The sequence below is a fragment of the Salvelinus fontinalis genome, chromosome 29 (genome assembly GCF_029448725.1).
Source record: "Salvelinus fontinalis isolate EN_2023a chromosome 29, ASM2944872v1, whole genome shotgun sequence".
Lineage (NCBI taxonomy): Eukaryota > Metazoa > Chordata > Actinopteri > Salmoniformes > Salmonidae > Salvelinus > Salvelinus fontinalis.
In genome coordinates this window covers 20,013,286-20,024,700 of record NC_074693.1, presented here as the reverse complement: position 1 = coordinate 20,024,700, position 11,415 = coordinate 20,013,286, and the positions used below count along the sequence as shown (strand labels likewise).

The window sequence follows — 11,415 nt, the reverse complement described above, 5'->3', positions numbered from 1 at the left end:
CTTTAAGCACCAGCTGTCAGAGCAGCTCACAGATCACTGCACATAGCCAATCTGTAAACAGCCCATCCAACTACCTCATCCCCATGCTGTATTTATTTATTTTGCACCCAAGTATCTCTACTTGCACATTCATCTTCTGCACATCTACCATCCCAGTGTTTAATTGCTATAGTGTAATTACTTTGTTTGGCCTATTTATTGCCTTAACTCCCTTATCTTACATAATTTGCACTCACTGTATATAGACTTGTTTTCTACTGTATTATGTATGTTTTGTTTATTCCATGTGTAACTCTGTGTTGTTTTAAGTGTCGAACTGCTATGCTGTATCTTGGCCAGGTCGCAGTTGCAAATTAGAACTTGTTCTCAACTAGCCTACCTGGTTAAATAAAGATGGGAAAAAAATAGAATCTCTGTGCTCTATTTGGCCCACCAGAGTCACAAATACAATTCATACAAATAGGTTCCAATATCAACAGCTGCTTCTGGTATCGATACTACATGGCATGCATTGGTCTTCCTTTAGCCTTGGAAACCAACGCTATTTTGACTCCACACCCAAACAGACCGTGTGATTCAAATGTATTCAAATAAAGAGGCCATACAATAACCACTTCAAGACATATTTAATAGTCAAATATAAGACAACATACAACAAATAAAAAAAAACTGTCCCTTTCCTCATTGTCATAACAATGGCACGTGCAGTGAACTGGTGCATTCACTTCCTTCCTGGGTATCTGATGCATTTAACAACATTTATTGCAATGGCTGCTTGAGATCAAAGATCCCGGTCCCTCCCTTTACAACCTTACCCACCACTAAGCAAGCTGAGGGAGAGACCAACTTATCATGGGAGCCTGTTGAGAGAGCAAAGACCAGACACCTCGTTAAACCAACAACTAATGAGGGGCAGACCATGTATTGCTCTATTTGTTTTATGATGTATTACATCTCCTGTTGTATTATGTGTACAGCCTACAGATGTGTTGTGTAATAATGCCTACCCTGCATAATGGCCTGCTTCAGGAATTTGTAGCTCGTCTCGAAGGTCATCTGTTGCAGTGGAGAGGAGTTGGACTGGATGGCGAAGCGGTTGAGAGGTTTGTACACACCCTCAAAACACATGTAGTCTGCCACCAAGGATAAATGCCTGGGGTCCACCTCAATACCTGCACAGGAAAGGAGAGCAGAGAGACTCAGAGAGGAGATCACACAGCTCTCCAGAGCCTGTTGTTGGGAAATTAGTAGATAGCTAAAGAAGTTGTGAGCCTGTTTGTACCATAGACAGCGAAGACATCTTTAATTTCCTTCTCAATGACTCTCAGGGCCACCTCAATGCCGTACGTGTTTGCCATGGCGTGGACCTCATTGGAGTACAGCCGATTCACATCAAGAATCTGAGATTAAAACAGTATAGCATAGAATGTATAAACAAAGATATCCACATGAAGAAATTATGTTTTTACTGTACAAGTACTCTATACATGTGAAAGTTTGTGGATTATCACTCACTTCACTGTGGTTAAACAGCTCGTGCATGTTGATGCCCTCAGTTTTGAGCTCCAGCGCCTTGGAGCCATCTTTCTTAGTGACCTCACTGAGCAGACATCTGGTGATGCCCTTAGTCTCCATCACCACTGCATTTTGGGCCACGGCCACCACCAGCGACGTCAGGTCAAAGTGCACCTTGCTGACAGGCAGGACGAGCGTAACCTGACAAACAGAGAAATGCAAAACTCCACTCAATCCACATTCAAAACATTTATATTCAAGTCAAATACTTGGTTTCGTGAGAAACAATGTGGACCATCAATGAGGCAACCATTGGCTGAAATAAGTATTTTAGTATCTTAAACCCAAAAAGTAATATTCGAAAATCAGACAGAACGGCACAGACTGGGGGTACATACCTCACACCAGAGACCCTGCTGGCTGTCATAGGAATAGTCCTCGATGCTGGAACTAGTTTCCAGCACAGTGTTGACCCTCATGCTGTCTTGTGTGTGTGTGCTTTTCTGCTTTGACCTCTTCCTTGCCCCAGCACGACCAGGCTCTGCAGTGGCCAGGTCACCGGGCACCTCATCAGGCACCTCTTCAGAGTTCTCCTCTGCCTGGTCCTCTTTTTCCTCCACCAGATCCTCTCCCTCCTCACTCTCATAATCCACTTCCTCCTCCTGATTCTCTCTCCTTTTCGCATCCGAGGCGTCAGCGTCTCCCTCATTCCCCACGTCGTCCACAATCCTGCTCTCCTCCTCCCCATCCTCTTCTCCACTCTCCTACAACAAAGAAATTACTTACACAAATTAAAATTGGGACAAAAGTAGCATAATTCTACATTTAAGAACAATGTCCACTTTGGTAATGATTAAGTCCAGGCTTTAAAGCCAAATGTAAAGCTATGGCTGAAAGGAACAGATGAATATGGAAAAGTCCATGCTTGTTTAACACACCTGTCTAGCTGAGGAGTCCCCTACATCCTGGTCATTATCTCGTACTGTAGCCTTGCGTGTTTCCACTGCGTTGATAGAGGCCAGCTTGGTATTGCGCTTCTTAATGGCCTCCAGTAGTAGGCGGAAGAATCTGGAAAAGACAAGGTAGCAAAGAATGCCTTACATTGGTTCAGACCGACAACACGGAAGTACATTTGTCGGACTAGTAACCGTGATCTGATTCTCACACACACATAGGTTGTGTTGGCAAGAGAATGTGTGGGCCCAGCGCTGGTTATAATAGCTCACCTGTTCTCCATGTAGTGGAGGATCTGATGGGGAGTCAGCATCTTGTCTTCCTGGTAGCGCTCTGGGGAAAGAAAGCGGAAGATGATCTTGAAGACGCGGTCCTTCTGTTGTTTGTTCTTCACCCGGAGTGTCTCCAGGACATCCACTTTGTGCAACACCTTTGAACAACAATGGACAGAATAATGACTCTCACTCAAAATTCATTGAAACACAAGAATGGAGTGATAACCATAGAAAAATGTATTATATTTCTATGGTAGTAACGATTTAATTACTTTGGGATGTAATGGTTCATAAACGGTAAGTAAATAGAGCCAATGTAATAACCTCAGCTAGACACACGCGAGTCAGCTTCTTCCTTAGTGTCTTCACCCGCTTGATGGCTTTTTTACTGTTTAACACAGGAATACTCATCATCGGAGTCTTGATGCTGGAACTGGCAATCATCAATATTTCTCTAAGCCTGTGGGTGACAGAGACAATATTCAGCCACTAATGTCCAGAGTTTATACATTTTATTCTGGCAAAGAGTCATTGCACCGTTATATTCCAGGGGAGACCATACTGTACCTTGGGATACCGAGGGTAACGTTCATCTCCCCCCTGCCGGCAAAGTGGAAGGTGTTGAGGGTCATCTGGGTGGAGGGCTCTCCTATGCTCTGAGCAGCCAGCAGACCCACCGCCTCCCCTGGGTCACACAGGGCTCGCTGCCACTTCAGCTGCAGCAGATGCTTCAGTCTGCATAGACAGAGTGGAGACCATGACATAACCTAAGCACTCAGTAAAAAATACAGTAGCTACAATGGCTTCTAAAATTATGTACAACAGCCCAATCTTAGTTTCTACATCTAAAGTTTGTCATTTTTAGAAGACGTATTATTCTTTATTTTACTTGGCAAGTCAGTTAAGAACAAATTCTTATTTACAGTGATGGCCTAAGAATAGTGGGTTAACTGCCTTGTTCAGGAGCAGAATGACAAATGTTTACCTTGTCAGCTCAGGGATTCGATCTAGTAACCTTTCGGTTACTGGCCCAACTCTCTAACCACTAGGCTACCTGCCGCCCCTCTAAAATGTCCATTTAGGTAAATGTCCATTTAGGTAAATACTATTTGCAATATAGATGATCTGGATTGAAATCTCACCTTTGTGCATCAAGGTTCTTCGAGCTTCCCTCGGGTAACTGCTTGACTTGGATGTCCTTTAGATAGGACTCCACAATGCTGTCAAACGTCTCTGACACCGACCCAAATGAGATGTCAGGCCTGAACAGGCTCAGGCAGGGCTCAGGACAGTGTGAAGTCTTCTTCAGGTACTTAGATCTGCTGTCCTGGCCTAGAGAACTCCATCTATCCACCAACTAAGAAACATGGGAAGGTAACATATTAGAATGTTTAACAAAACAGCAAACTACCACAGAGTTTGATATGTCACATTGAAAAAGTAGAACGACAAATAATACGTCGCAAAAAATTGGTATATATTTGTGGAGGGATATTTCATCTGATAACATTGTGGTGTCGCAGCAGTGGGACAATACATTACCTTCAGAGTGGCAGTATCCCTGCCATTGGCCAGGTTCTCCAGAGCCTGGCGCTCTGCCTTCTTCAGTTTCTTCTGGGAGAAGAGCAGGAAGGCCCCCTCCCTGGGAGAAAGATGCTCCCTCTTGGCTTTCCACTTCCTGATGGCTTTGAAATGGTTGGTGGCAGCCTGAGGGTCCAGTTTGGCCAGGACCTCATCCAAGCACTTGGACTTTCTGATGACCTGTGAGTAACGGGAAATTCTAAATGGGTGCTGCAAAAAGTAATCTTTAAAAAAATAATGGATGTAATGTTTGCCATGCACGGTCTTGAAATAAAGACATGCTTTCAGTCTCAATAAACACTTTAGAAAACAGGATCAGTTGACTAGAGCAGCGCCAAATCCTACCTCATAGTTGTCCTGTATGAAGGGAAACTGCCTTGGCTGGAGGAACTGTGTCTTGGGGACGTCCAGGCCATCCTCTCCATAAAGAAACTGGACCACACTTCCGTCACTGTCCCTCACAGTCAGGTCATACTGAACCACCAGGCCCTCCAGGTGTTTGATCACACATCTGGAACCACAATGAGTCAGTTCAGAAAGGGGGAAATTTAAATAGTGTGAATCCCACAGGACTCTGGTCGAAAGCTGTGTACTATATAGGGAATAGGGTGCCATTTGGGACGTAGACATTCACACTTCTGTAAAAACGTTCAGACTTCTGTAATGCCAACTCACCTCTGAAGGTACCCTGATCGACTGGTCTTAACAGCTGTATCTACCAGACCCTCCCGGCCAGCCATGCAATGGAAGAAAAACTCCTGCAATAATGAATCATGAACATTCAGAGACCTTCAATTATGAAGTGGAACAATCAAACGCACAACTTGGGGCAGAGAGAAGTCACGTACCGGGGGCTTGATTCCTGTCAGGAACCTGCCAGACACAAAACCTCCAGAGCGGGGCGAACTTTCGTACGGCTGGAAGCATGGCAGAGATTTCCCAGAAGGCATCAGGGGAGGACGTCGGCCCTCTAGCTCAATCTGACCCAGCAAACATGAGATCTAAAAAAACAAAAGAAACGTACTCATCAAGTTATGATTGGTACACATGGAGACAAAATGCATATCTGTTTATGGTTCGATGTCTGCTTGGTTCCTTAAAGGAGTACCTGCATGGTATTGACAGTGGAGCCTTTAGCCCCAGACTGCACCATCAGCTGGAGGTTGTTCTCAGGGAAGCTGCAGTGGAGACCCAGGGGCATGACCACCTGGCAGGAGAAAATATCATCAGTCAAAACCGTACAGCAGTTAACAGTGTTTTCTGCTACCAGGAACTCCTATCAACTTTCCTATCAAAGTCCATTAGAAATATATGCAGAAACTTTCATCCAAAGCGACTTATAGTGATGTGTGCATACATGTTTTACGTATGGGTGAGGGTCCCGGGTATCGAATCCACTATCCTGGCATTGGAAGAACCATGCTCTAACAACTGTGCTACAGAGGACCACTAAGGAATATATTTTTCTTTACAATGATGGCCTGACAGTCACACGCAAACAGATGATGACTACCATCTGATGGTAACCTCTTCACAAAACTGAAGGATGAGCAAATCAAACAACGCAAACTCCCATGTAGCTCACCTTGTTGATGTCGTTGTTGACCTGATTGGCCACCTCCTTAAACTTGAGGTCCACCATATTGAAGTCTCTCTGGTCTGGGTTGAGGTGGGCGTCCTGCCAGCGGCCCCTAGCCTCACTCTCATCCACGGTGTCAGGCAGGTTAAAGGCTGCCTGCAGGGCCTGGGTTACACCAGAGCAAACAACTGTTACTGCCACACTAATGTATGTCATTCAATTTGTTTATTTGTTCCTGGAACATGTGGATCAACTGATTGATACTGGCATCTTTACCTTAGTCCCACACGTGACAGACTCTTTTATGATCTGCTTTCTCTGTCTGTTGGCTCCTAGTTTCACCAAGATATCCTCCACACCTGAAATGCATTCAATAAATAACCCTTCGATTTTGAGAGGGCCTTGTGATGGATCCCTGAGTCTGTTCAGATAGATCTAGAACATCTGTTATTATGGTCCCAAATAGCACCCTATTCCCTATATTGGGCACTACGTTTGTCAAAAGTAGTGGGCTATATAGGGAATAAGGTTGAAGTTGGGATGAAGCCCATGCCTTACCCATAGTGAAGCCCCGGTACAGCTGGAGGTAGGCAGTGAAGAGGCGAGCCAGGCAGCTGAGGAGTTTACCACTGGTCTCTCCTCCATACAGCTCGTAGCAGCAGTGGACCAGGCCGTATGCTGAGCTGCCATAGTGGGCCTTGTCCAACACCCCCACCAGCAACTCTCCCTGACGGAAGATCACCTGCAGGATCAGACACAGTTAATGGCAAAGTCTAGGACTAGGTGTGCATTGCACAAAGTAAAAAAAATGGTTTAACATACAGCTAATACAAACTATGACACTAATAATACATCAAATCAAGGTGGGTACATGTGCAACATTGGTAAGTTGAGTAGTACTGTTAGTGAACAGTCTGACCTGGGAGTCACACATGGTTTCAGGCTTGTAGCCAGGAACACAGCGTGGACACTCCTTGATCCAGGCCTTACTGGGGATCTTGGCCTTCCCTGTCAGGTTCAGAGGGATGTGGTTTCCTGGAATGACGTTCATCAGTAGTGTAGACACCACCTGAATGACAAAGGACACCTGTGTTATTACCTGTACAATTATGAATTATGACCTACTAAACCTCTCAACCCATGGGTAGGTCCTTCTGCACCTGTTTCCCAGTCCAGAGAGGGAATGGTTTGAGTATGGCGGGCGGCAGCAGCTTGACTCTGCCGACCTTGTCGGTCAGACCTCGGTAGACCAGCTCAGTGTACTGGTCACGGGGGAAGAAGCAGCCGCGGATGGTCATCCTAGTGCCTGACACCATGTGATCCTGGATCAGACCCGCCAGAGGCTTCCCATCCTGGGGGACAGAGACAAGGCAGTGAGGCTGTACAGCAACAGTAGGTGTTGAGGGTGAGCAAACAATAGCTTATCTATCAAACATAGAACATCATTAAATTCCTCTCAAGAAAAAGGAATTTGTATGTTTGCAAAAAAATACATTTAGTAAGGCTGAGCAATGAGCATTCACCTTGGGCACAAGGTACTGCTGGTCAGTGCTGACGAGTGTGTAGGCCTCAGCCCTGCCCAGTTCACTCTGAGGGAAATGGGCATTCATCTCATCCCCATCAAAGTCAGCGTTGTAGGCCTTACAGTTAGCGTAGTGAAGCCTTAACACTTTCTCCCCTGGCAGGATGCGGGCGCAGTGAGCCTGGATGGACGGCCGATGCAGTGTTGGCTGCCGGTTGAGGAGCAGGACGTCGCCATTCTTGATGTGACGATTCACCTATAAGAATATGAACATTGCTCAATAGATAGCAAATATAATAGAAATATGAAATGCGGAAGGAGACTAGTTATATCATCTTTAATGAAGTTACATTTTAGTGGGAAAGTACATGAGTACAATAAAAATGAATTAAGGAATCAAGGTTAATGAGGAATCAAGGAACCATTAGATAGGGAGAGGAAACGGCTGGTGTAAGTGGTGTTATAAAGATGGGCCTTACTATCTTCATGGGCATCATGTGCTGCCCGGTGCAGGGTGTGAGGAGCTGCTTGGCGATGGCCTCTCTCTGGGTAAGGTTAGTACTGCTCAGGATGGTGCGGGAGCCGTCCTCGTTAATGACCATGGAGGCCCCAGGGTGAACATTGGGACCATTCAGAACTGCCTGCCTCAGTTCCTTAACATTCCAAGGCGTCACAGGTTGGGGGTAAGTCAGCTTGGTGGCAAACACCTGTAGCAAAACAGATGGAGTTCATCATGCGAGCTCACACAATGCTCCCACTATCAATGGACATGCAGAATGCAGGCAAAGGCAATGACTCTTACCATGGGTACTCCAATCTCATTGGTCCCAATGTACATGTCAGGACAAATAACAGAGCGTGCTGCATAGTCCACACGTTTACCCATCATGTGCTTCCTGAACAAACCGTCCTTCTTCTCTAAGATCTGAAAGAGAAAACAGTAACAGCATGAACAAAAAATGTATGGGTTGGAAGATGAAGGTACACTGACATTTTTCACTCCCTTTGGCTAAAAGGCTGCATATATGGAGCAGGTGGCAAGAGATTTCCATGGGAAAACATACCTGACGAATGCCAGGGTACTTCTCCGTCATCAGTTTGTCCATGTCACTGTCAAAGACTATGTTGACGTGACTCTGGAGCCGAATCCAGGTGTTGTAGAGTTTATCTGTGAGTGTGGCACCGGGGATCCCTGCCAGGAAGGCCTGGTCTGTCTGAGACGGGTCGGCTTCCAGTACCTTTAAATTTAGAGTACAGAGGAATGGCAACACTTAACACACAATTGGTTAACTTTATTTCATGCAAAAGACACAGATATATATTTCTAGGAATGTGGAGCTGTGTTTGTGTCTTGACTTTGCTTTTGTTGTTTTTTCCCAAATGTTCTGTATGTTTTTTTTACATTTCTTAACACTTAGTGAGGTAAAAGAGAATCAAATCAACAATACAGTACGAGATGACGAACTAATAAAAGGTTAATTTATATACATACATGGAAAATCAAATCACCTTTGACCTTTTCATTCCCTCAAAATAATGTTTAAAGAGCAAATGCGACACCACTCCATCGGTTCACATACCTCCTCCAGCTCCAACTGCTTTTCCTTCAGCTTCTCTCCAGCTAGAAGTGCTAGGAGCTTCTGGATAACGCCACTGTCCTTCATCACTGCCTGCATGTTAACCGTCTGGCCGTTAGTGAACATCTGGTCTCCCAGACGGTTAATGGGCCGATACCTGGGGAAAACAAGAGGGTTACTCTCATAAGTTACTGGAAAGCTTCACAACTAGGAGGTTTTTGTGATGCAATTCCAGACACTATCTTATCAATAACTAAGAGAAGCAAATAACTACATTCAAAACAAACCCACAAATTGTAAGGCTGTTCTCTGAGAGATTCCTCACCTGCATGGAGGGACCACCATAAGCTCCAGGAAGAAAAGGTCTGGGTAAAAGCCATCGGGTGAGCTCTCCAACTCCTCCAGTCCGGAGAACAAGCACTTCAGGAAGAAACCTTCTTTATCCCACAGTTTGGCGATGTGATCCCGTGCCGTGCTAGGGGTCAAGTATCCACGTTTTCCAGCCATCCCATCTTCTGAAAAAGGACAAGAGACCAAGGGCACTTATTCAGGACAACAGAGTTACAGAAATGTCGACTATTCAATATCTTTTAGTCCTCTACCAAATTACCAATCTTGAAAAAGAAGATTGAATGGTATGCATTACCTTCATCCGGTCCCTTGATGGCACCATCTTTATACATAGCCGCAGGTAAGGTGACAATCAGTTTGCTGTTGTGCTCCCTACGCACTTGTGAGCGGCCACTCCTTTTTGGGAACAGTAAAAATCAGTGTGAATCTTCACACGGGACAGAACTGGTATGAAATAAATGGTAATTGACCAGAATGGTCTATACTTACTTGCAGTGGGGGCATTTCCTGGAGTTCATTTGGACCCTCCAGAAGAGTGTTATAAGCTTGTTCTTCTTCTCACAGAGATGCTTGATCTGAGAACACAAAACATTACATTTTATCACATTGGCCCGAGTTGTGATGTTCAGTTTCTATGACACATTCACAATCAGCTCTTACTGGTGAGCTGTGATCGCCGCCTGTCTTCTGTTTGTTGACATGAGCACAGTAGTCCTCTAACACCACCTGGATCTCAACCCCAGAAGCTTGAACATTGCCTTCCAGGAACTGCAACAGAGAAAGGGTCAAAACCAGTTGTGAGAGTGATTAAAACTCAGAACTTGGATGAATTTTATGAATCAAACTATCAATTCAAAAGACTTGCATACATTACCAGAAACAGCAGTGTGATTTCAGAGACAATATTATTTTTTAATATTACCCCTCCTGTCTGTGTGATGCTCACCTGGTTCAGCACATGCTCCAACTCATAGACCTCCTGTAGAGCTCCCACATCCAGCAGCTTCAGCTGGTTCAGCAGGAGATGGATCGCTGCTCTGGGGCAGGACAGCATGTGGCAGTTCAGACATGACCCTCGGATCAGCAGGTACAGTTTCTAGTGCCAGAGTAAAAGCGAGAGAGCATATTACTTTAAAAGAAGACGTACCCCACTGTAACTTGTAGCCTATCGACTGTGTTTTGGATTGTGTAACGGTTTATCTGGAAACAGGCCATGGTACTTGTAATGACTACTGGGATAAGCGTGTTCAATGTTGTTCACTTACATCAAATAAGAGTGGGTTGTATACGGGTAAGGGTAGCTCGATGTGCCCAAGGTGCCCAGGGCAGTTGTTGAAGTCTTGCATACAGGTGGAGCACACCTCTTTGGAATCAGCTGGGCCCAATGACAGATCATAGAGGCCATTGGGGGCAACATTACCAACATTATCCAGGAATCTGAAGTTGGTAATGTTCTTGACACTCAACTTTCTGTGGAGAAATGGGAACATGACATGATAATGTTACATTGACTGAATGCAATATTTTAGCAGTTAACTAGTAGCATAATATCCATAGTAGCAATACCAGAAACTGACAGTCCAAGAACAGTGAACACTAACCAGTTAACTATAGTTAGCTAGTCCAACACACTCAAATCCAAACGCAAAAGTCATGCAGGGGCATGTTATTATGGCTTCAGAGCATATGCACTCATAACAACTTGTATTCTTACCTTATTTCTTCGGCAGAGTACATGCCAAATGTCAGTCCCTCCAGCCGCCTCCATGGTACTTCTTTCCCAAAATGCATACTTTAGAAAATCCAAGTAAATTGTTTCTATTATTGTATGCGTTCCTTACATGAACTGTGTAAAATCGACATGCGCTACGAAGTTAGAATTCTCCAACACGTGGGACCTTCCTCTTCATGGACGGTACCATTAGGAGTTAGGAGTGAAAAGAAAGCACTTATTCTCATTCAACTGAAAATGTGAATACATCATCGGTTAATTGATATAAGTAATTACGAAACAAGTATTGTGTCATTCACCATAACCAAAGCTACCTAATCAATCACATA

The 11,415-nt window shown here is 44.7% G+C and overlaps 1 protein-coding gene across 1 annotated transcript; it reads right to left on the bottom strand.

Annotated features, from left to right (window-relative positions):
* Positions 1-607: 607 nt before the first annotated feature.
* Positions 608-11,408, bottom strand: polr1a (RNA polymerase I subunit A). The gene is made up of 32 exons (XM_055888546.1): positions 11,069-11,408; positions 10,620-10,824; positions 10,301-10,450; positions 10,015-10,122; positions 9,844-9,929; positions 9,650-9,750; positions 9,329-9,518; positions 9,007-9,160; positions 8,491-8,664; positions 8,229-8,351; positions 7,906-8,133; positions 7,428-7,682; positions 7,065-7,256; positions 6,824-6,973; positions 6,463-6,646; positions 6,181-6,263; positions 5,911-6,069; positions 5,434-5,532; positions 5,174-5,326; positions 5,001-5,083; positions 4,671-4,836; positions 4,287-4,505; positions 3,887-4,101; positions 3,312-3,479; positions 3,069-3,204; positions 2,742-2,899; positions 2,454-2,583; positions 1,914-2,279; positions 1,516-1,716; positions 1,283-1,400; positions 1,008-1,172; positions 608-860 (listed from the first exon to the last, which is right to left on the bottom strand). Exons 1-32 carry the CDS (start codon positions 11,143-11,145, stop codon positions 760-762), a joined length of 5,097 nt encoding a protein of 1,698 aa, XP_055744521.1. The 5' UTR covers positions 11,146-11,408; the 3' UTR covers positions 608-759.
* Positions 11,409-11,415: the final 7 nt, after the last annotated feature.

Coding starts and splice junctions, on each gene's coding strand:
- polr1a (XM_055888546.1), bottom strand. CDS start 11,145: ATGCATTTTGGGAAAGAAGTACCATGGAGGCGGCTGGAGGGACTGACA. Junction 6,974..7,064: donor CTCTCTGGACTGGGAAACAG/GTGCAGAAGGAC, acceptor TTTGTCATTCAG/GTGGTGTCTACACTACTGAT. Junction 5,084..5,173: donor TGACAGGAATCAAGCCCCCG/GTACGTGACTTC, acceptor TCATTATTGCAG/GAGTTTTTCTTCCATTGCAT.